The following is a 25,001-nucleotide window of genomic DNA, read 5'->3' as shown; positions in this document are numbered from 1 at the left end:
AAAGGGAGGAAAGTATAATTCCTTAGACACAGTTATTTTTCTTTTTTTTTTTTTTGCATTTACAGGACAGGAATAAGGAAATAGCGGCGGAACTATAGGAGATGGAAAGGGGGAATTAATAATTACCTATGTGGTTAGGTAGTTGGTGTGAGTGGTTGGTCAAAGGGGTGAAATGGAATGGCAGGAATGGGGAAGGTTGGGGTAGGTAAGGGATACACTGGGTAAGGGGAACCTGGTCCCAACTGTGTGATGGGGGGAAGATAGGAGGATGAATACCAGAAAGGACAGAGAGAGTTAAATATTGAAGAGAGGTTGATTAGTAGCGATGGAGGAGAGAAAGCTGGTTTGACAGTTGAGTGATATTGGTGTTGGAAGGTGTTTTGGATAGGAGAGATTATATTGGCCCAGAAAGAAGTTGTTTGTGTTTGTTTGTAAATGTAAAGTGTGTCCAGTAAAGCCAAGTGGTCTGGAACTTGGAAACTGTACCATTAAAGCAAAACCAAAATTGTAATATATTTCAGCTTACCAATTATTCGATCTGGTGGCTGCATTTGTTTTCTTTTGTAAGGCTTATTTTCCCTCTGTTTTCACCTGATGACCTGGCCAGTAACACACCTCCTGCATTAGCATGCCCCTAATCTAAATGAAGGAGCACAGGGACACAGCAAACAGCAGCATTGGAGCATATCACTTGTTTTTTACCCAGATTTTCAGCAGAACTTTGAAAACTGAGGGCTAAATGATGTTACAATTCAACTGTATGATACAAGCACAAATGGAGGTTCTATAACCACTGCTGCACCTTGATTTTCCTTTTATAGCCGCCTTTTTGGAAATGCTTTGTGTGTGGTTGTACAGTATGTGGTGAGTCTAAGAACGTGTGGCAGGTTACAACACCTGGGCAAAAATGGTCATAAGGTGAAGGTGGACAGGCAGTCTGGAGTCAAGCCACGATAAACTGAGGTAAACCAGAGGTTTATTTGTGGGGTTGGCTTATCATAAGCAGGTGGTCAAAGCTGGGCGGGTATAGACAGTAGCAATGAACAAGACCAAAACTTAGTCACCTCCTGTAATTTGCACCGCTTACCTGAGTGAATAAATAGAACGCTGATGCAGATTTTGGAGGGCAAAAATGTATCTGGAATGTGGGATGATCCAGATGGGGTATCAGAGTCAGAAACAGCAGGCAGTGCTAGTTGTAGAGAGGAATCAACAGAAGGCTAACTAATGTTCAACTGATATATCCCCAATAACCGCATGTAATAGTTGGCAGTGTAGAGAGCCACAAACAGGTGCTGCCGCTGGCGACCTGTCATTCTAGTGAATGGCACTTACCCACTGAGAACCACAGAAAGGAACTACTCATCAGCCATCCTTTTTGTTAGTGTATTTTAAGTGTGGACCAAGACAATTTCTCTTCTTCCTATGTGGCCCAGGAAGGTCAAAAGGTTGGACACCTGTGGCTTAGCCCATTAGTCACCTATCAGGCCCAGTGACATATGTTCCCACAGTCAGTTTGGTTTAGGACCATCACCAAGAAGAAAATTAGCATTGCCTGTGGTCTACTGCCTGATATCAGCAAATAAAAGTCCTGAGAAAATACCTTATGACCCCCTGACAGCCTTGTATAGTGTAGCACAATTCCCAGCCGTTGTGCTGGATATGGGCCCCCCTGGGTTACCGCTAGCAACAACAGCACATTTAAGCATGTTCTCCAAGTGTGAGCACTGAGACAATGACCGGTCCAGTATCTTTGGGGTTTTTTTGTATTTATTTGGTAAATTGGATGGGAGAAGGGATGAGTGGGATACTCCTGGAACTAAACTAGGCTCGTTTGGTGGAGACACTTGAATATTGCTGTTTGGCGCTGACTTGACGCTGGCTGAATGCCTATCAACGCTGACTTGACTCTGGTTAATGCTGGCAGGATGCCTGTTAACGCTGAATTGACTTTGGACTGCTTTCTGACTAAAAGAATCCTCTTCAATCTCCCCTAAGCACTCTTGCTGAGGTAGCTACTTGAATATACTGCTGCACTGCTGAACACTTTAGGGCCCGCAACGGCGCCCCCTTTCTCTCTCTAATCTTCAGGGCTTAGTTACTGGCACCCCCTTTCTAAGCCACCACTACTGGCTAGCTGGCTCCCGGATCCCCTTGACGTTCTGGAGTGGTCCCCTCTCTCAGGCAGACCCCTGGGCAGTTTCGAGTACTCACAACACTGTTTTTCCAGGAAACTTCTGCTCAGCAGCTCCACTCTGTCCACAGCACTCTGGATCCTTCCTGTAGCCCCGCTCAGCCTCCGGTCCTCTAGGCCGAACGCCCAGTACACCCTCACTTGCTCTGACAGGAGGAGAGACAGCCTTCAGCCTCCTCCTGGGACTCGGCTTCCCGCCAAAGACACGCTGTCACATGCTCCCCTCAGGCTTATACCCAATCCCAGGGTGCATTGCAGCAAACTCCGCCCACTGAGACAGATATAAGCCCTGGTGTGCTATTGGCCAGGTTTCCTCCACTGTCCAACAAGAGCCCTCATTGGATACAGTGGGGAGACACCCCAGACTCAACAGACCACACCTGGGAACACATGACAGCCTAACTAACTGATCAGACCCCCTGATAAGCACACAGGGCCACATATATGCTTTTCCTAGCACCTACCAAGGAGGGTGCTACAATAGTATTTATCTATAACAAAAAGTTATTAGGATGTATGCTAACATTGATGTTTTCCCAGGTTTCTGGGCTGTGTTTTTCATCTTCCGTGTAAAATATTGGGAAAGATTGTGAGAAGGTACACACAAAAACAAAAGCTGAAAGAAACAATATCCTACTCTGAACTTTATTTAATAGCTAAACAATAGCGGAATCCTCCTGCCACCTACCAAACCCCTTCTTCACTTCCTATAGGATGTAGTTATAATGAATGTTACAGATTCGCCTTCCTCTCAGTGGATTTGGCTTTTCTAAAACTTAATTAAAAATTGCCTTTTTTATTATGTGGTAATAATGACAAATTTTCCTGCTTTTAACACAGCAACTGATTTTTTTTAAAGAAGCACAATTAGGAAATCCCAATAAACTGCACCTGGAAAGATGCTATATTTAGTAGAAAGTCACAAACAAAAAATCATTTAGCAAATGAATGAGCTACCAGGTCCTTCCAGTGTACATTGGTATCAGTCTGTAGTGAAGGCCTGCGTTCTGAAACTTGTTTTATGTATTTTCATAACAAGGGATATTAGAAACAATTTATTTCTGCTTTCTTAGGAATTTAATATCATAGAATAAATATAATAGAAAATATACTGTATGTTATATTTTAACATATATCTCCTTCAGGGCCGCCATCAGGGGGGTACAGGCAGTACAGTTGTAAGGGGCCCGAGCTACCAAAGGGGCCCTGCCCGCACCCCCTACATCATTTGAAAATGTCAGCAGCATTGACCCGCCGGGATTCATTTCACTGCCAGCCCTGGTCCCCTACTCACACGTCCCCCCCCCCCCCCCCCCGCGTGGCACGGGGGAGTTGTGTTGGTTTGCGTGCAGGGTTTGTGGGAGATAGCTGATTGCTGGTGATACATGTCACCAGAAATCTCCCCCCCCCCCCCCCCCCCGTGCGGCGCCAGCAAAAGAGGTGAGAGCACTTCCTGGTGATTCCTTTCACCAGTCCTGATCGCTGACAACACCACCCCCACCCCGCAGGTAAGCCTGACCAGCTCGCTCCACTTCGTTTCTTTCCCTGCTGAGGCGTAGCCTGCTGCTGGAAGGATAATTAGGTATCATCTGATTTGAGTAGCACTCGGGCATGGGGGTGTGTTCAGCTGGTCAATAGGGGAAGTGACCCCGGCCCTTGCAGGAAGCAGCATGGGGGTAAGTCACTGACCAAGTTAGCGATGTGCTACTGCTGTACTGGCTGCCTGTGCTGTTGATTGGACTCCTTAGATGGGACACGGACACCAGACAAGCTGGCATGATGGAGATGCATTGTGAAAATGGATGAGGATGAGAGTTACATTGTGGAGAGTCCCTTCACCTTCACTATGTAACTTTCATCCCCACCCAGAATCATCCTCATCCATCTATGCAACTCCATCATCCTCATCCCCACCCAGAATCATCCTCATCCATCTATGCAACTCCATCATCCTCATCCCCACCCAGAATCATCCTCATCCATCTATGCAACTCCATCATCCTCATCCCCACCCAGAATTATCCTCATCCATCTATGCAACTCCATCATCCTCATCCCCACCCAGAATCATCCTCATCCATTTTCACAATGCAACTCCATCATCCTCATCCCCACCCAGAATCATCCTCATCCATCTATGCAACTCCATCATCGTCATCCCCACCCAGAATCATCCTCATCCATTTTCACAATGCAACTCCATCATCCTCATCCCCACCCAGAATCATCCTCATCCATTTCCACAATGCAACTCCATCATCTTCATCCCCACCCAGGCCAGATTCATCCATCCCTCTCCACAATGTATCCCCATCCCTGTCCAGAATTATCCATCTCTTTCGACAGTGTATCCCTATCCCTACCCAGCATCATCTCCAGCATTCTGGGTGGGGATGGGGGGGGGGGGGATACATTGTGGAAAGGAATGTGGAAAATTCTGTGTGGGGATGAGGATATATTATGGAAAGGGATGGATTATTCTGGACAGGGAAGGCATACATTGTGGAAAGGGATGGATTATTCTGTATGGGGATGGAGGATACCTTGTGGAAAGGGATCGATAATTTTGGGGGTGGAAAGGGTTGGATAATTCTTTGAGGGGACGGGGATACATTACAGAAAGGGATGGATTATTCTGGGCGGGGATGGGGGATACATGGTGCAAAGGGATGGATTATTCTGGGCGGGGATGGGGGATACATTGTGGAAAGGGATGGATAATGTTGGGCGGGGATGGGGATACATTATAGAAAGGGATACAGATAATTCTGGGTGGGTCTGGGGATACATTATGAAAAGGGATGCGGATTTGGTGGGACGGCCAGTGGGAGGGCCATGGGGAATGTTGGTGGTCAGGCCCCGGGGGGCCCAGGCCTAGAGCGTTGTAAGGGGCCCCAAAATTTCTGATGGCTGCCCTGATCTCCCTCCACTAAGTCTGGCTGCAGCCATTTTAACTGTGGGCAGCTGAAGCTGCTGACTGTTCCCTTCCTGGATTTACACAGACACATAGACATACAGTAGCTCACAAAAGTGAGTACACCCTTCACATTTTTGTAAATATTTTATTATATCTTTTCATGTGACAACACTGAAGAAATTACACTTTGCTACAATGTAAAGTAGTGAGTGTACAGATGGTATAGCAGTGTAAATTTTCTGTCCCCTCAAAATAACTCAACACACAACCATTAATGTCTAAACCGCTGGCAACAAAAGTGAGTACACCCCTAAGTGAAAATGTCCAAATTGGCCCCAATTAGCCATTTTCCCTCCCTGGTGTCATGTGACTCGTTAGTGTTACAAGATCTCAGGTGTGAATGGGGAGCAGGTGTGTTACATTTGGTGTTATCGCTCTCACTCTCTCATACTGGTCACTGGAAGTTCAACATGGCGTCTTATGGCAAAGAACTCTCTGAGGATCTGAAAAAAAGAATTGTTATTAATTAATTGTAATTATTGTTAATGATTAAAGCTGCTTTTCTCCTTAAAATAACAAACATGTTATACTTGCCTGCTCTGTGCAACTGATTTGCACAGAGCAGCCCCCAACCTCCTCTTCTGGAGTCCCCTCCAGCACACTCTGCTCCTCCTCTTCTGTGTCTGCCACCATAGAAAGCTGCTTGCTCGGGGGGGGGCAGACATACAGGCTTGCTTCCGAGCTGGGCTGTAAGCATTCATAGACACACATAGACTGCCCCCCCCCCCCACTCCCTGCTAACATGATTTGCTTGACAGCACCAGGAGCTAATGGCTCCTGTTGTTGCCTCTGTGTCCTATGAATGCCAGGAGAGAGGAGATGCTGTTACTGATGGGTATAACGCTAGAACAAACAAATATTTAGGGTGGTGAGGGGGCGATACTGCTACTGGGACATTTTTACCTTAATGCAGGGAATGTTCATGTTATGATTTTAGAACCACTTTAAAGCTGAAGTCCAACTAACACCTTTTAAACAGTTACTTACAGCAACAGTGTTTTTCTTCCTTTTTGGGATAAAGTTTTACATAAATAAAAGCTGATCATTTTAGGAACCATTATTATTTTATTATTATTATTATTATTATAATACAGGATTTATATAGCGCCAACAGTTTGCGCAGCACTTTAAAATATGAGGGAAGACAACACAGTTACAATACAATTCAATACAGGAGGAATTAGAGGTCCCTGCTCGTTAGAGCTTACAATCTAGAATCAGTGTTAAATGGTTTGTCTCAATCTTTTTTTAATTTCAATATCTCTTTATTTTAATTTTTCACATACCAAAATAATATACAAACCACAAAAAAATAGTACAAAATCCAGTAGAAAAAACAAAAACAACATTGTTGCAGTAAATTTGTCAGTTATAACATTATACTACCAGAGGGAGAGAGGAAAAAAAAAAAAAAAAAAGGGGGAAACAACCACTCCTCCCCTTCTTTCCAGTATAGTTTTGACTCCCACTAAGGGGGTTACCATATTTAGAATACCGTTATTTAAAATCTCTCTCAATTAACATTAATTTTTATGGAGGGAGGTAAAGCAAGTCTAAAACTGCCTAACGATATTTATATTATCCCAGCTGCTTTAATCCTATTCCAATGTTACTATGCATCTTCTATTATTTAACCATGATTTCCAACTAACTTCAAACATTTTCTTTGTTGCACTTAAGGTAGCCACAATTTTTTCCATCTGACATTGTTGATTTAATAATTCAACCGCGTCGGATGGAGTTGGTACCTCCTGAGAGTTCCATCTTCTAGTGATTAAAAGCTTTGCCGCTAATAAGAGATGCATAACTACTACTCGGAACTCCAGGGGAATCTCGTACATATTTAAGTGAAGGATCGCCATTTCGGAGTTTGGGACTATATTTTTTCCCACCAGTTCTGATACCAGGGAGAATATTCTGTACCAAAATGCTCTAATCGATCTGCAGTCCCAAATTATATGAAATAACGATCCTTGCTCACCGCATTCTCTCCAACATAATGCTGATGTTGAGGAATAGAATCTCGACAATTTCATAGGAGTTAAATACCAAAAATTCAAGATTTTTTGGTATAACTCCCAATGGTTGATACATTTGGATGAAATGTATGTAATGTCAAAGGCTTTCAACCAGCTTATTTCGGGAAAGACTTTCCCCAATATTCTCTCCCATTTCAAAACAGTAGTGGATTTAGAGTAAATATTATGTTTATTCAGTATATCGTAGATAATTGAAATACCATTAGAGGTAGTCATTGGTTCTTGATACAATTTATACATAGTAGTTGGTAATTTAAGATATAAAGTGAGATTATTCTTCTGTAAAAACGAACGTATTTGATAATAGCTCATTAATGCTGATGATGGTATTTTATACCGATCTGTCAAACTCTCAAATGAATAGATACCTGTGTCGCTATACAAATCTTTCAAACTATCAACACCACTTCTTAACCATAGGTTTATATCAAGGTTAGGGATAAAGCACGAAAGAACTGCCAGTGGAGTGGGGAATTCGCACATCTTCCCGTGTTCTAGTAGTTTCAATCTTTTAACTGCTACTTTGTCTGGACAGCTTGGTCTGTTGGTAAGTTGAAAATGAACAGACTTACTGGCTGAATAACCAGGTTAAAATAAAGAAAAAAAACTAAAAAAAGAAAATGAATGCAGCCACCACATCTAAGAACAGGTAAGCTGCAACCTAAAGTGGTATTAAACCCAAAGACAAACATTTATTATATTGCAGCTTACCAATTCTTAGATGTGATGGCTGCATTTGTTTTCTTTTGTAGGCTTCCTTTGTTTTATTTTTACCTGACAAACTAACCAGTAAGTTTGTTGTTTTTCAACGGAACAGGCTCTCCAGCAAATGTATCAGTTAAAGTGGTTGTAAAGACTGAAGGTTGTAAATGCATAAAGGTAAAAAAAAACCTATGTGCAGCTCCCCCACGGCCCACCACCCCCAATACTCACCTGAGCCCCCTCTTGATCTAGTGATGTGCACAAGAGACTCGGCTGTCTCGGGACTCTCCCTCCTGATTGACTGAGGCATCAGCAGGTGCCATTGGCTCCCGCTACTGTCAATCACAGCCAGTGAGGAGAGAGCAGGGGACAGGGTTGTGTATTTTGGATGCATAGAGCAGAGCTTGGGAGCGAGCAAGCACCAGTGCCCCCCATAGCAAGTGGTTTGCAGTTGGGAGCACTGGTTAAGAGTGTTGAAACAAACCATTTACCACTGACAGGGGTGATTACAATGAGTAGCTTTTATTTATTCATGTAAAAACTTAATCCTATTGTAGCACCCTCCTAGGAAGGTGCTAGGAAAAGTATATGGGTGGCCCTGTCTGCTTATCAGATGGGCCTTCATTGTTCAGCTAGGCTGTCATGTGTTTCCAGGTGTGCCTGTTGTGCTTGGGGAGTCTCTCCACTGTGTCCAAAGAAGGCTGTTATTGGATAGTGGAGGAAACCTGGCCAATAGCACACCAGGGCTTGTATCTACTCCAGAGGGCAGGATCTACAGCAGTGCATCCTGGGAGAGGATATAAGTCTGAGGGTAGCACATGACAGGGCGTCTTTGGCAGGAAGCAGAGTCCCAGGAGGAGGGTGACGGTTGTCTCTCCTCCTGTCAGCGTGAGGGAAGGTGTCCTTGGCGGTCGGCCTAGAGGACAGAAGGTTGAGCTGAGCTGCAGAGAGGGATCCAGTGTGCTGAGGACTGAGTGGAGCTGCTGGGGCAGAAGTTTCCATGAAAGCAGAGTCGTGAGTACTGTAAACTGCCCAGGGATCTGCCTAGGATAGGGGACCACTCCAGAAGGTCAGAGGGACCCAGGAGCCAGCTAACCAGGAGGAAGCTTAAAAAGAGGGTGCCTGAGTCTAAGCCCTGAAGAGAAGTGTGTGTGTAAAGAGGGCGGCGGTGTGGGCCCTGAAGTGTTAAGCATTGCAGCAGATGTACAAGTAGCTACCTCAAGGGAAAGTGTTAAGGGAGCTTTTACAAGGACTTTGTGCAAAAAGAAAGTTCAGTGCTAACAGACCGCAAGTCAGTGTTCATTTGCGCCGGCCGGCGTTGACTGGCATTCAGCCAGCGTCAAGTCAGTGTCAGTAGGCATTTTTATGGTTGTCCCCCTAATATTGTGTATAGTTGAGCCAGAAGAGTATCCCACTCATCCCTTCTCCCATCCAAGTTCTCAATAAACCTAAAAACCCAAAGATACTGGACTGATTCTTGTCTCAGTGCTCACACTTAGAGAATATGCCTAACTGTGCTGATGTTGCTAGCGGTAACCCTGGTGGACCCATATCCAGCACAACAGCTGGGAATTCTGCTACACTAAAAAAAAAAAAAAACTGTTGCTGTGACTATAGTGTAAGTTGGAGTTTGACTCCAATTTGTTAGCGTATCTAAATCTGAAAGTACATCTAACGATCCCCTCACCCCAAATTAACAATGCTGCTGATAAAAAGTGCCCCTGTGCTCCTTTATCCAGAGTGGGAGCACTTTAATACAGGAAGTGTGTTACTGGCCAGATTACCAGGTGAAAATAGAGGGGGAAAAGCCTAAACAACTGAATGCAGCCATCACATATAATGATTGGTAAGCTGCAATATATGACATTCCTGGTTTGGGGTTTAATACCACTTTAATAGATTTTTCTTTTGGGTTTAATGTCACTTTATGGACTGAAGATGAAGACAAGTTGTGTACCTGTTATCAGAAGGCAGCATCATCTCTCACCAGGTTTTATCATGCACTCTAGACAGAGGTGTAACTCACAGCGCACACCAGGTTCTGCGTTCAGCGTGGCCCGCTGGTGTGAATATGCCCTAAAGCATAACTGTAGCATGACTGAGGGTGGGCAACTCTTGTCATAATGAGGTAGTATTTGCAGAATACTAGCACATTATGATAGGCTTAACATCTATGTTTTCCAGTCATCAGTGCTGACAGTACATGGCTGTCCTTCACTGTTACTGCCACTACCTTCTCCACCACTTCTCTGGGGTTCCTGCAGCCCTCTGCTTTGACCATTGGGTCACAACTGATGATGCAATTCCTGCAAACAGTATGTGCATTGCAGTTATACTACCCCAGTAAGACAACAACAACAACAAGAGAAGGGTGCACCGACCTTGCGCATTACCACTAAAAAGGTTTAATAATATCCAAAAAACAACATACATTATACTCACAAACATATGAAAGTAGCACACATGTAAAAATATATTGGACCCAATTGCCTCCAAGACAACCAGGATATTCCTACTGTGCTGGTTGACGTGATGGTATCTGCATATAGCTGGCTGACGCGTTTCGAGGGAGGACCCTCTTCCTCAGAGCAAAAGCATGTTTTGGCTCTGAGGAAAAGGGTCCTCCCTCGAAACGCATCAGCCAGCTATATGCGGATACCATCATGTCACCCAGCACTGTAGGAATATCTTGGTTGTCATGGAGGTGATTGGGTCCAATATATTTTTACATGTGTGCTACTTTCATATGTTTGTGAGTATAATGTGTGATGTTTTTTCACATATTATTAAACCTCTTTAGTGGTAATGTGCAAGGTCTGTTCGCCCTTCTCTTGTTGTTGTTGTTGTTGTTGTTGTCTTTCAGTGTATTTGGCCACCCTTGGTCCTGAGGGGGCAGCAAGACTTTAGGTGGTGTCTACAAAGACCGCACAAGACCACACACCTTCTTGCATATCACTTGAGCGCAGGCGAAATATTGCTTTTGGATATACTATCCCAGTACCAAGCTTTGTTTTCGGCATCCTACAAATGCCAGGAGTGTGCCACACACAGAGAGTGTACAATAGCAATTGTAAGGAGCAAGAGGCAAGTGTTATTTTTTTTTATTTGGCGTGGAACATCACTACTGCCCAAAAACTGTATGTACTAGCAATTTTCCTGTAAGCAAGCCATGGAACTTCCAAGATGTGAGAGCAAGTCAAATATAACTCTATGTTTAACAGAGTCTTTCAAGCCTTCTGATGTTCCAGGAGGTAATGTTAAATCCTGCAGCCATAGGGGAAACCTAGAGCAAAGGGAGAACATATAATCCAGGGAGGGCATCCTCCCATTAAACTGTATGGGACAAAGGGTAGAACAAGCAGCATAGAGTTGATCCATGATACTGAACAAGTGTGGTTACTCATTGAGTAGAAACCTGCTGGCCTACTAGCAATTTTAATTTGTTAACCACTTAAAGTGGTAAAGTTTTTAAAGCTGTACCTACAGGTAAGCCATTAATATGGCTTTTTTGTAGGTGAAATAAATGTCTCCTAAACTTGCACTGTTTAGGAGATATTCACACTGCATGCCATGCCAGACCATCAGAGCTCCGTGACGAAGCCGAGGGCTCCCGTGCCATCGTTACCTCGTCCACTCATGTGACCAGAGGTCGAAAACCTGGAAGAAAGACCGGGAGAAGATGGAAGCTCACTCAGCGGTGACAGTGCGCCCCTGGAGGGCTTCGTTTTAAGGTAAGTATGCTATGCATATTAGCACATTGTGACATTGCCTTGCAGGGGATTTTTTTTTTTTTTTCTTTTAAGCTGCGCTTTACTACCGCTTTAAGGACCAGGCCTATTCAAACACTTTTTGTTAACAAGGAAAAATTGTTATATTTTTTCTAGAAAATTATTAAGAACCCCCAAACATTCTATTTTTTTTTTTTTTTTTTGCAGAGGCGATGGAGAAAAAAATAGCAGTAGTTGCAATTTTTTATGACATTCAGTATTTTTGCAGCGGTTTTTCAAACACATTTTTTGGGGAAAGATGATGTTACGCTGAGTACATAGATACCTAATATGTCATGCTTTCAAATTGCTCATGCTTGTGAAATGGCACCAAACTATGGTACTTAAAAATCTCCATAGGTAACGCAGGTTATCAGTTTAGAGTTACAGAGGAGGTCTAGTGCTAGAATCATTACTCTCACTATAACGTTTGCAGCACTACCTCGCATGTTTTGGTGTGAACACCCTTTACACGGGGGCGTGACCTAAGTATTTGTCTCCACTGTGCACGAGCATAGGAGGACGATGACGCTTTTTTTTTATATTATTATTATTATTTTTTTTTTTTTATGAATGTTTATTTTTTCACTGTCCCTTTAAATGTTTTTTATCGCTTTTATTGCTGTTGTAAGAAATGTAAACATGTCTTCTGACAACAACAAACTATGACAGATCCGCTTTGGGGTCAATAAGACACATCTCTCTACAATGAAAAGTATCAGATCAAAAAAAAAAAGCATTGATCTAACGCTTTCAAGAAAAAAAATAGCATTGTTTACATGCTTTGCTGGGGTTCTTCGCATTCTTCTGAATCAACTGTGGGTATAGGATTGTGTATATGGGATTGTATGATTTTTTTTTCTCTTTTATTGGTTGAACTAGATGATTTCAACCTGACTAACTATGATAGTTATTGTGTAACTGTCAGCTGTGAAACACAAGTGACGTCACTCCGGGCCTACTAGGCCATAGAGATCAGTGGAGGCCATTTTTCCTCTGCTAATCTCTATGATCAATCGCCGCCACCACCGGATCACTTCTCAGGCTTCCCAATGAGCCTGAGAACCGCCGGAAAGCGGTGGGAGGGGTCTAAAAGTGATCCAGAAGCTAATCAGCTGCTCAGATCACTTTTAGCAGAAATAGCAGCGGCTGCTGAAAATTTTAATATGGTATCTAGGTGCAGCCATAACCCTGGTATTAAACTTTAACCACTTTAGGACCGGAGGATTTTCCTGCTTTACGTCCAGGCAACTTTTTGCAACTTGGCACTGTGCGACTTTAACTGACAATTGCGCAGTCATGCAACGCCATACCCAAACGGAATTTACGTCCTTTTTTCCCCACAAACAGAGCTTTCTTTTGGTGGTATTTGATCACCTCTGCACTTTTCATTTTTTTGCGATATTATTAAAAAAGGAGCAACAATTTTGAAAAAATAACAATATTTTTCTACTTTGACAGTTAAAAAATATCCAATATATTTAATTTTTGTCATATATTTAGGCCAAAATGTATTTAGCTACATGTCTTTGACAAAAAAATTCTCAATGAGCATATTTTTAACCGCTTTAAGACCGGAAGATTTTACCCCATTCCTGACCAGGCCATATTTTGCGATTCAGCACTGCGTTACTGTAACGGACAATTGCGCGGTTGTGCGACGCTGTACCCAAATTATTTTTTCCCCACAAATAGAGCTTTCTTTTGGTGGTATTTGATCACCTGTGTGATTTTTACTTTTTGCGCTATATTTTTTGCGGGACTGCGACATTGCGGCGGATAGTTTGGACCCCTAACTGACATTTTTGATACTTTTGGGGGTACCAGTGACATTACTACAGTAATCAGTGCTATAAATATGCATTGTTACTGTAATAATGACACTGGCAGGGAAGGGGTTAACTTTATTGGTGATCAAGGGGTTAAATATATGCCTGGTGCTTACTGACGTGTGTGGGGGGGGAGGGGATTGTGTGACACAGGCATAGATCGCAGGTTCAGCTATGCTGAATCCTGTAATCTGTCCCTGCCTGTCACTTAGGAGATCCGCCCGCTTTGTTTACACAAGCGGGTGGATCTCCTCACTCGATCCCCGATGATCGGGGAAGAGCGGCGGTGATCACCACCTCTCTTCCCCTGGCCCGACTCCCGCTGTGTCTGAATACAGCGGGAGCGAGCCTCCGGCAGCGCGCGTGCGCCACCCACAAGGGGAGGAGTCCAGTGACGTAGGTCTACGTCGCTGGACAATATCGAACCACTTTGCCGCAGTACGCTCCATGTGAGCAGTCGGCAAGTGGTTAAAATAATGACGTATTTAGGACGGTCAGCAGGTGGTTTTTTAAGAAAAGTTAAAGTTCTGCAATAAAGTATTAGTCCACCAAGTGTTTTTTTTTTTTCTAACTCATGTCTACCTGGGAGTTTTGTGTGTGTATTTGCCCACTTTTGCATGTTGCAGCTCCTTCTGTTGCATTCATAAGGCCCCATTCACATTTTGCGCAGCAGGAACATGTACTCTATATTTTTTTGTGGGTGAATTACACACGCTTCTGCGAGTTGCGCGTAGGGCAGGCTATTCACTTGATCCATGCTGTGCGCATCTACATATACACACAGTGCTGGTAAGCCCCATCTGTGCTCCTTCCCTATGGCTCCTGCTGCTCTCAGTGTCTCCTGTAAGACCAGTAAGAGAAGAGAATGGTGCTACAGCTGGAACAGCATTGGATCAGTTGGCCTGGGACCAAGAATAAAATCCTGCCCCCCCCCCCCAAATAAAAAAGAAAAAAAATCACACCCACCAAAAGGCCTCCACATCCATTATTTTATATTAATATAAAATGTAGAAAATATTATATATACTGTTATCTTCTTCCATAACTCACCACCAGACCGGTCCACCAAACACCCACTGTCTGTCCTCAGTCCTCCTGTCACTCCTGTGTCGCTGGAGTGCGCTGATGTCTGACGTCATTGCGCACACCACAATCACACAAGGGACATTCCCCGCCTCCTCATACTCATCAGTTTGCACTACAGGTGGCAGTATGAGATGGGGAAATGCCGCCCGTAATGCGCCGCAAATTGATGACACACAAAACTGCTGGTAGAAAAATCTTGGGCGTCAATTTGCCGCCCCTCTCAAAGTGCCGCCTGGGTCCAATAGACCCAGTGGGACCCATGGTAGGGCCGGCCCTGAGTGTATCTGTATTAACCCTTATACACTGAGCTTGGCAGTGGTGCATATGACATGACGTATGTCGTACGCTTCTATCTCTCCAGTCTAAAGGTTGATTAAACTGATGTAATAACAGTAATATATCTTTCACTGCCCACAAATTTATATTGCTGTAATTACACTTTCTTAATGCATAATAGGTTTATTAGACTGGAACTCCTGACCTCTCCCCCCTCCTTTTCCTGGGGGACAGGTTTTTCAGTGTGGTCACTTTTGCAAGTTTATGTTGCACAATATGTTTACTTCTGTTTCTGTGTCTTAGATCTTTGAGTGTAAAAGCAAAGTAAAAATTGTATTTGAAATATGTGACCTTTTACTAGTACAGGGAACGTATTAGCATATTTAATTTTTTACCAAGATACATGAATTTAGCATTGAGTGTAGTCCATAAATGTTCATACACAGTGAAAGTTTAGAAGCATAAATGTCAAGAGGGCTCTTATATAAACGGATTACAGTGCACTTTGTTTTTTTGCAGTCTCCTAAACAGTTGTCCATAAAACTAAATCAGGAAATGTATTAAAATAAAGATTATTGCTTTTGTTTATTTTGTATTTTGCTTTATTGTAAATCTATGTATTATTAATATGTATTTTGATGAAAGTACTGTTACCTTCTCTCATGTTTAATATCGTTATAAATGACTGCATAATAAAAAAGCCTTACATTGTTTTGATCATATTACATTTTATTGCTAAGCTTTGTATTTTTCCTGACGTTCCTTATATATTTGACATCTTTAAGTCCCGGATGGCTGTACCATGTTTAATATAAATACAGTGAAATACACATAGATAAATGAAATCATATTCTATGTTCTGTCAGTGGTACTCCAACAGTACAACTTTGATGAACACATAGGAACAGATGGGAAAATAGAAGCAGTAATTGCAGCTCTAGACTTTAAGACCAATCTCAGAAGACAGTTTGGAGTGCTGCCTGTGCCAATGTCTCTGTGTAACAAGGAATGCATTTGCTGTATGTAAGAGTTGGAGAGAATTGAGGTGACAAGTAAATATTTAAGGTTGTGAACCTACGAACTTTAGCCCAGATGGAAGATATGGCGAGTAATTGTTTCTGGAAATTTCTCAGCGAAACTCTGCTTGACTATGCTAGTTGCATGGTGTTTGTTTTTCCGCTAGCATGTCCTTAATATTTTTCCATGGGTTTTCTCCAAATGATCTGCTTTTCTCTATCGGTGCCTTGTTGTTCACGTTTCTTGTCTGGGTCCTGCATGTTATACATATATAAGAGAACACCAGCAACAACAAAACTTGAAAGAAATGGGAGACTTGTTAAAAACTCAGAACATACAGCTGCATCATTGTAATAATTTGCGAGCCTCAATCAGGCTCAAAATAGATTTCTGCTACTGGGTCTAATTAAATAATTAAATAATTGTAGTGCATGCACGAGAAGTTCACACTGACACACATTGTTCAGGTAAATGATACTTCCTGTTTATTTCTAATGTACAGCGAGTTAAATAGTTAGTAGGCGGTGTCATATGTTAGTACGTCATAAGTATAATATTAGCATAATACTGATTATTTGCAGCTTTCTGATTATTCATGTCCATTATAAGGTAGTCCCCTTCGAGTTTATGAATGTTATCTTCTCTTAAAGGCACCGTGCCAAGGCTCCATCTTCCTCACAACATTCCATCTCGATGGAGCGGGGTATCTAGTAACGGCCATTTTGAGTAAGGAAGACAGAAAAAAGATATGTACATGTATAGAAAAATACACATAGAAAAATAGACATTTTGCTTAATTCACAAGTGTTCATCACATTCCTTCACATCATCATGACAGGTTAAATCAGTAGTACGCTTCAGCTTACCTATGCTTGGTAATGCTTGGTGCCAAGGTCTTTATTTATTTGACCTATGCCGTTGCTTCTTTGCACATTGGTCCTTTATTTAGATGGACTCTTGTCTCTCCTTCCCTGTCAAGGTGATCATGTCCTTGTGGACCAAAGTTCTAGCGAGGCCTGAAGTAAAAAGCAAAGATGGTGATAGACGGATGGCTGGCATGACAGGGGTTAAAGGGGGTTGGGTCTGGGAGGGGTCCCTTTTAGTTTGAAAGAAATTCAGGGACCTACTTGATTGGTGTCCAGGTTAGGAACTGGTGGAGCTGTGGGGGGTGGTTAGGCAGTTGGTCTGAAGAGGTCATTAGTTGGACATTAGCTGAGTTGGAGCTAATTTCCCTCCCCCCCTGCATGTAATGTTCATTTTATGGTGCTGGGGGGTTAGGTTTTTGTTGGTGTTGTTTCGTCATGCAGCAAGCGGGGTACATGGTCCTTTTAGGTTTGTATGGGGACAAATATGGGTACGGCTCACAGTTGTTGGGTGGATGGATTTGCGATTTGTTTGTTTCCAATTCGGTGGTGTTGTGGCTGGCGGCCTAATTAAGTTGTATGCAGGTACTTTTTTCTTTTGATGCTTAATAGGACCTTGGGGCTCCATTTACACTGTTATTATCTGTTATTTATATAATTTGGTTAATCAAAGGCTGTTATGCCTACTTAACTCCAGATCGTTGTTATGTGGCTGTTTACAGGTAGTAAAAATGAGCAGACTGGACACAAGCCATATTTAGTACCCTAGTCATATTTAGGGCCAAATGAGAAAAGAAAAACCTGTGCTTCAGGAAGCAACCTCTTTTTGTTAATTTATTATCTAAAGCGGCTGTGCAAGAATATACATTTTTAAAAGGGCCCCGTGCATAAATACTCTATTCAGTCGCGACCTTTTATTACAAGTTATACAATGCATCAAATATTTCAGTTATTCTATGACCAGTCTATGTAAGTGCAAGCGTATAATGTAATTATTAAATATTTAAACCGACAGCTGCCGCTCATGGCTCCACCAGGTCTCTTATGTTGCAACCGCTTGGGGTGCAGACAAGGACAGAGCTCGTCCCAGCTCTAGACATCTAATGCATCTAATGTCCAGGCTCCAATTAGGCCACGACCCCAATACGTTTCACTCTACCCATGAAGCTTAGCCATGACTAATTTATGTGGGCGGAGTGAAACACGTTGGAGGAGTGGCCTGTTTGGAGCCTGGGCTGAGGCTGTCATACACTTTCCTACGGGGTTTTGCAGAGATGTGCGGCTTCCAGGACTTTTCTCTTTTCCATTGCAAGCAAATGATAGTGCCTTTCAAATTAAAGTGATTTGTGTGCCTTTATGGTCCAAACAAAAGACACCTATTCACAGTCCAACCAAGTGCCAAACAATTTAAGATAATAAATAATTGATCCATGATTGTGTCCTCAAATCAATTCTGACCTGTGTCAAGTTTTCAAATACCAATGCATGTGCTAAAGGCTTCTGAACTCACCAGAAATAATTGACTGCATAACTAAAAGAAGGTCAGCATAGCTCGCTTACAAAATGTCAGGACCACCCTTTCATAGCCAGATAAACTTAGTGTGGGAATAGAGCAGAGTTTGATGGAATTTATTAATTTGTCTCTACAGGTACAGATTACAGTTTTGGATGAGAATGACAACAGCCCCCAATTTGATCCAACATCAGAATCGGTGGTCAATGTGGCAGAAGACTGTCCCACAGGCCGAAGGATAGCTCTAGTCATGGCTAGAGACCCAGATGCTGGAAATAATGGCGTGGTAAACAAATATATGGTGTTTTGGATACTTTTTTTGGGGGGCAGTAATGCACTTATCACTAGGGTACACGGAGGCTGCCATTATTGACACCTTCGGAAAATGCTAGGTGCCTGGCTGTCATGCACTTGTTGTGATACTTACCTATCAGGTATTCAGATCAGGACCTCTGACTTTATTTCGACTTTCCTGATCTGCATTACTTTTTCTGGGGCAGTGACTTGGAAAAGCATTGAAGCAAGTGTATCAGGATAGTAAAGGTTTACTTTTTTGCTTGCTGGTTTTGTTCAATGGACAGATGATTCATGATCCTAGAAGGACTCTCTTCTTATACTGTAAGAATGAATATTATATATAATGCTCTTATTAAGGAAGCCACATTTGATAAACATGTATTCTTTTATCATTTGTCAAAGGTGGCCTTTTCCATAGTAGGTGGCAATGCAGTTGGGATGTTTGAAATCCGCACCACCAATGACACATATGGTGAAGTTTTCCTAATGAAGTCCCTGGACAGAGAACTGCAGGAGCTGCATGTGTTAAGGGTAAGAAAAGCATTTGTTTCTAATACTAAGACTTTTTCAACTTCTGTTTGCAGGTTATTTTGGATGTTTTGTTTTTATTCCCTTTTATATCCATCCGTGGATGTCATTTCAATTTTTATTTTAGCCATAAGGTATACAGCTTTGCATATGGAATTGCCTTGTATCGCTTATCTGATCACTGCAGTGTCTAAGTTGGACCACATTCCTGCTAAAGCACTTAATAAAAGTGAAAAAGTAACAGAATACTGATAAGCTCATCTTTCTGCCAGTCTGCTTTCTCTTACTGTTAGCATGCAACTTGTTAGCACGTAGGCACTGGAGATCACCTGATTGGCTATTTGTGCTGTTTCCCCTTTTTCCCAATCTCTTTTCCAATGTGTTGAAGCTGTATCTGGTGCAGGACAGCACAGAGGCAGCTGAAATTAACATATTGCATGTACCTCCCACACTCCTTCCCAAAGATATTTCCTGGAGAACTTTAAATTATTTTCGTTAGAATTGTCTTAAAGGATAAGTTCAGATTTGGAACATGTTACATGTTCCACATGTATTTAGGCATGTCTGTATGAGCCCACATTTCAACCGTTAACTACTGTTTGTGAGTGTAATACTTCCAGCCTCCTGCAGGAAAAAATACTAAAAGCAATTTTTTTAAAAAAACATGTGCATTTTTGTTCTGTAAAGGTGATCTTAGCCTTTAAGCACTTGCCGGCCGCTCACATTGGTGCTACTGCGGCAAAGTGGTTCGATTCCGTCCAGCGACGTAGACCTACATCGCTGGACTCCTCCCCTTGTGGGCGGCGTGCGCGCGCCGCCGGAGGCTCGCTCCCACTGTATTCAGTTACAGCGGGAGTCGGGCCAGGGGAGGAGCGGCGGTGATCACCGCCGCTCTTCCCCGATCGTCGGGGATCGAGTGTGAAGATCCGCCCGCTTGTGTAAACAAAGCGGGCGGATCTCCTAAGTGACAGGCAGGGTCAGATTGCAGGATTCAGCATAGCTGAACCTGCGATCTGTCCCTATGTCACACAGTCCCCTCCCCCCACACACGTCAGTAAGCACCAGGCATACATTAACCCCTTGATCACCAATAAAATTAACCCCTTCCCTGCCAGTGTCATTTTTACAGTAACAGTGCATATTTATAGCACTGATTACTGTAGTAATGTCACTGGTACCTCCAAAAGTGTCAAAAATGTCAGTCAAGGGTCCGATCTGTCCGCCGCAATGTCACAGTCCCACAAAAAAAATCGCAGATCGCCGCCATTACTAGAAAACAATAAAAATGACATAAATTTCCCGTAGTTAGTAGCTGCGATAGCTTTTGCGCAAACCAGTCATAATACGCTTATTGCGATTTTTTTTACCAAAAATATGTAGCAGAAAACAAATTGGCAAAAAAAGTTAAAAATTTTGATTTTTACATTATTTGTGGGGGAATTTCATATAAAAAATGTGAAAAATATTGTTATTTTTTCAAAATTGTCGCTATTTTTTTGTATATAGCGCAAAAAGTAAAAATCGCACAGGTGATCAAATACCACCAAAAGAAAGCTCTATTTGTGGGGAAAAAAGGACATAAATTTAACTTGGGTAAATCATCACACGACCACGCAATTGTCCGTTAAATTAACGCAGTGCCGAATCGCAAAATATGGCCTGGTCAGGAAGGGGGTAAAATGTTTTGGTCTTAAAGCGGTTAAAAATATGCTCATTGACAATTTTTTTGTCAAAGACATGTAGCTAAATACATTTTGGCCTAAATATATGACAAAAATGTTATATATTGGATATTTTTTAACTGTCAAAGTAGAAAAATATTATTATTTTTTCAAAATTTTCGCATTTTTTTATTAATATCGCAAAAAATAAACAGCGCAGAGGTGATCAAATACCACCAAAAGAAAGCTCTGTTTGTGGGAAAAAAAGGACATAAATTTTGTTTGGGTACGGCGTTGCATGACCGCGCAATTGTCAGTTAAAGTCGCACAGTGCCGAATCGCAAAAAGTGGCCTGGTTGTAAGACATCAAAATCCTCCGGTGGTAAAGTGGTTAAAATAATGTTTCCTGCCCTCCCACCAAAGTGCATTATGTTGATATGGATGAGTAAGTCACTTATCACAAGCATCCTTTTCGACATTAGTGTGGAGGTGGTTCATCTGACCAGATCTATTAAATTACAGAATGTAGGGTACAGCATAGTCAAACTCTGATTCATATTGGATTATACAGTTATATTTAGTACTGCACAGCTGCTACAACAGTAAAGTGGAAATGAAAATTAAAAAAAGTAGGAATATAAAAATGGAAGTTATATTCTAAAAAGTGGAGGCTGATTGAATGTCTTTCTGTAACTTCTGTTTTGACTTAAAAGATAAGTATAGGTTTCACAAGAAAAAAATACCCACCTAGGTGGATGCAGCATTGATCCCCCATAGGTCCTAAGACCAAGAACTGAGTGATCGCCGCTCAGTTCTCAGTCTTTAGGCTGCAGAGAGCTGGTAACTGTCAGTCTCCGGCTCTCTGCTCTACCCTTCCAGTTCTCACTGGAAAACTGGGCTGTGGAGGGGGCGGGAGCATCTGGCTCAGTTTCCCAGTGGATCGCTGAGAGGCTGAGCTAGCTTCCGGTCCAGGCATCTGGGTGGATTCAGAATGTAGGGTCGAGATCTTTTTACAGCCTAGCCCGTCTGTGACAAACTCCATTCCTGTGATCTATAGGAGAAGTACAGCCAAAAAAAGTTTTGGCAAAACTTCTTCTTTAATACTATAATAATAAGCATCTGCTTATGCCAACAGTCTGTGGATGTAGCACAAAGCTTGTAATGGACAGTCATGTTGGATCATATGTAAGCAGCTTTATAAGCCAAAGTGAAATAGGTAAAATACAGGAAAACCTAAATTATAAAAAAAAAAGAAATCTCCAGCATACATAAGCATGAATCTCTGCTTACCTTGTGAATGAACAACTAAACCATGTACATATACCCTACAAGGTAGCATGAAAAAGGGCGGCAAATTTTTTCTCTGTACAGTAGTTTAAATTACACAATTTTGTTAGGTTCAGTTAGGTCAGCCTTTCTCAACCCTTTCAAAACAGAGGAACGGTTGAAATAACGTTTCAGTCTCGGGGAACCCCTGTTAAAAATTAATATATCTACACCTCATGATACATTTGTATGATGGTCATTGGGAAGAGTGCTCCTTACGCTTGTGGTCATTGGGAAGACAGATAGCTAAAAAGATTAATGATGCCAGTGGGAACATATCCGAGTGGCAGAAATTGCTCATTGCACAAGAAACCCACAGCAACCCATGTAGGAACTCTTGTTGAGAAACCCTGAGTGACAGTGGATATAAAAGTCTATACATCCCAGATAAAATGGCAGATTTCCGTGATGTAAAAAAATGAGATAAAGATAAATCACTTCAGACCTTTTTCCACCTTTAATGTGACCTATAAACTGTACAACTCAATTGAAAAACAAACTGAAATCTTTTAGGGGGGGGGGGGGGAGTAAAAAACTAAAATATTGTGGTTGCATAAGTGTGCACACCCTCTTATAACTGGGAGTCAGTACGCACCTGCCTCTGATTAACCCCAAATAAAGTTCAGCTGTTCTAGTAGGTCTTTCCTGACTTTTTCTTATAGTCACATCCTACAGCAAAATCCATTGTCCACAGAGAGCTTCCAGAGCATCAGAGGGATCTCATTGTTCAAAGGTATCAGTCAAGAGAAGGGTACAAAAGAATTTCCAAGGCATTAGATATACCATGGAACACAGTGAAGACATTCATCATCAAGTGGAGAAAATATGGCACAGCAATGACATTACCAAGAACTGGACGTCCCGCCAAAATTTAAAAAAAGACGAGCAGAAAACTAGTCAGGGAGGCTGCCAAGAGGTCTACAGCAGAATCTGCAGGAATATCTGGCAAGTACTGGCTGTGTGGTACATGTGACAACAATCTCCCGTATTCTTCATATGTCTGGGCTATGGGGTAGATTGGCAAGACGAAAACCTTTTCTTGGAAAACATCCAAGCCCAGCCAAATTTTGCAAAAACACACCTGAAGTCTCCCAAAAGCATGTGGGAAAAAAGTGTTATGGTCTGATGAAACCAAGGTTGAACTTTTTGGCCACAGTTACAAAAGATATGTTTGGCGCAAAAACAACACTGCACATCACCAAAAGAACACCATACCCACAGGGAAGCATGTTGGTGGCAGCATCCTACTTTGGAGGTATTTTTCTTCAGCTGGAACAGGGGCCTTAGTCAAGATAGAGGGAATTATGAATAGTTCCAAATACCAGTCAATATTGGCACAAACCCTTCAGGCTTCTGCTAGAAAACTGAACATGAAGAGGAACTTCATCTTTCAGCATGACAGCGACCCAAAGCATACATCCAAATCAACAAGGAATGGCTTCCCTAGATGAAGATTAAAGTTTTAGAATGGCCCAGCCAGAGCCCAGACCTGAATCCAATTGAAAATCTGTGGGGTGATCTGAAAAGGGGCTGTGAACAGGAAATGCGCTCACAATATGACAGATTTGGAGTGTTTTTGCAAAGAAGGGTAGGCAAATAAGCCCAAGTCAAGATGTGCCATGCTGATGAACTCCTACCAAAAAAGGCTGAGTGCTGTAAAAAAAACAAAAGGTGCTTCAACAATGTATTAGTTTAAGGGTGTGCACACTTATGCAACCATATTATTTTAGTCTTTTACTTTTACTTCCCTCCACCTAAAAGGTTTCAGTTTGTTTAACTGAGTTGTACAGTTTATAGGTCACATTTAAGGTGAAAAAAGTTCTGAAATGATGTATCTTTGTCTAGTTTTTTTACATTACAGAAACCTGACATTTTACCAGGGGTGTGTAGACTTTTTATATCCAATGTAGATCTTGGATGACAATCTACTGAATCGTGATTACTAAAAAAAAGTCAGTGCTCGTGATATAAGATTTCATAGATGGGTTGCTTGAAATAGTGTAGAATGTTTACTGAATTTCTTTCCAGACTTCCAAAAGTGCTATTGCAGTTTTTTTTTTTTTTTAATAGACCTTGATATCTCACAAATTTGTATTCTGTTTTAAAATAGGAGAAGATATTTGTATGTAAATACTGAAGTCAATCGAACCCACTTTCTATAGAAACCTATGGCTCTAACTTGTTGTCTTAGTAATAACTCCATCATTTCTTTTTAGATTCAGGCAACAGATAAAGGATCTCCAATTCGAAGAACAGACTATACCCTAACAGTGAACGTCTTAGATGTGAATGACAATCCTCCTATTATTGGAAGCGCATATGGTTACAATGTTAGTGTGTACGAGGTATGTGAAAAAATGTTGCTGCAAAGTTACAGACTGTGGACCTCAGTACGGTAGAACTGTAAATTAAAAATATTACCAGGCTTCTAAAGCAGAGAATTTCCCAGAACAGATACGGCAAAACTTAAAGGGTAACTCCACTTTCGTAGGGGGAAAAAAAATCAGCAAATAAAGAAAAAAACAATATAGCGTATACAATTGCGACACAAATCATATTGTAATTGAATGTTATTAAAAATGACCTTTCCTTTTCAATCTGCAGCTGTTGTATTTTCTGAAAATGCAATGCAATATGGCTACCTGGAGCTGTTCTGTACACAGAATGTGTACTGACCACACCCCAGAAACATCATTCCCTGCTTGTGTGATTGGCTCACCAATTTTCCCAGAAGTCTTCCTAAGATACAAAGCAGATTTTTGGCATCCCCTGCAACAAAAAATGTCATTTTTGGTGAGATACTCCCAATAGGAACACATCTAAAGGGATGCAGGCCCAGTAGCTTTCCTCATTACAGCCCTGCAGCTGCCACAGCTGATAAATAATTATGAAATCATTCATATTAGACCCACTCAGCACAGAGGAA

The 25,001-nt window shown here is 42.0% G+C and overlaps 1 protein-coding gene across 2 annotated transcripts in view; it reads left to right on the top strand.

The window, feature by feature from the left end:
- The window catches only part of CDH23 (cadherin related 23), a 1,628,602-nt gene that overhangs the window by 1,258,800 nt on the left and 344,801 nt on the right, over nt 1–25,001 (top strand). For both annotated transcript variants that reach the window (XM_082268007.1, XM_082268006.1), the window contains exons 33-35: nt 18,400–18,549; nt 18,963–19,091; nt 24,292–24,420. In XM_082268007.1, the coding sequence (XP_082124133.1) occupies nt 18,400–18,549; nt 18,963–19,091; nt 24,292–24,420 (408 nt within the window). The remainder of the gene's footprint in view (nt 1–18,399; nt 18,550–18,962; nt 19,092–24,291; nt 24,421–25,001) is intronic.

This window comes from Pelophylax lessonae (genome assembly GCF_965119305.1).
Source record: "Pelophylax lessonae genome assembly, chromosome: 9".
NCBI lineage: Eukaryota > Metazoa > Chordata > Amphibia > Anura > Ranidae > Pelophylax > Pelophylax lessonae.
The sequence above is the reverse complement of the archived record's forward strand: the minus strand, read 5'-3'. Positions and strand labels throughout refer to the sequence as shown.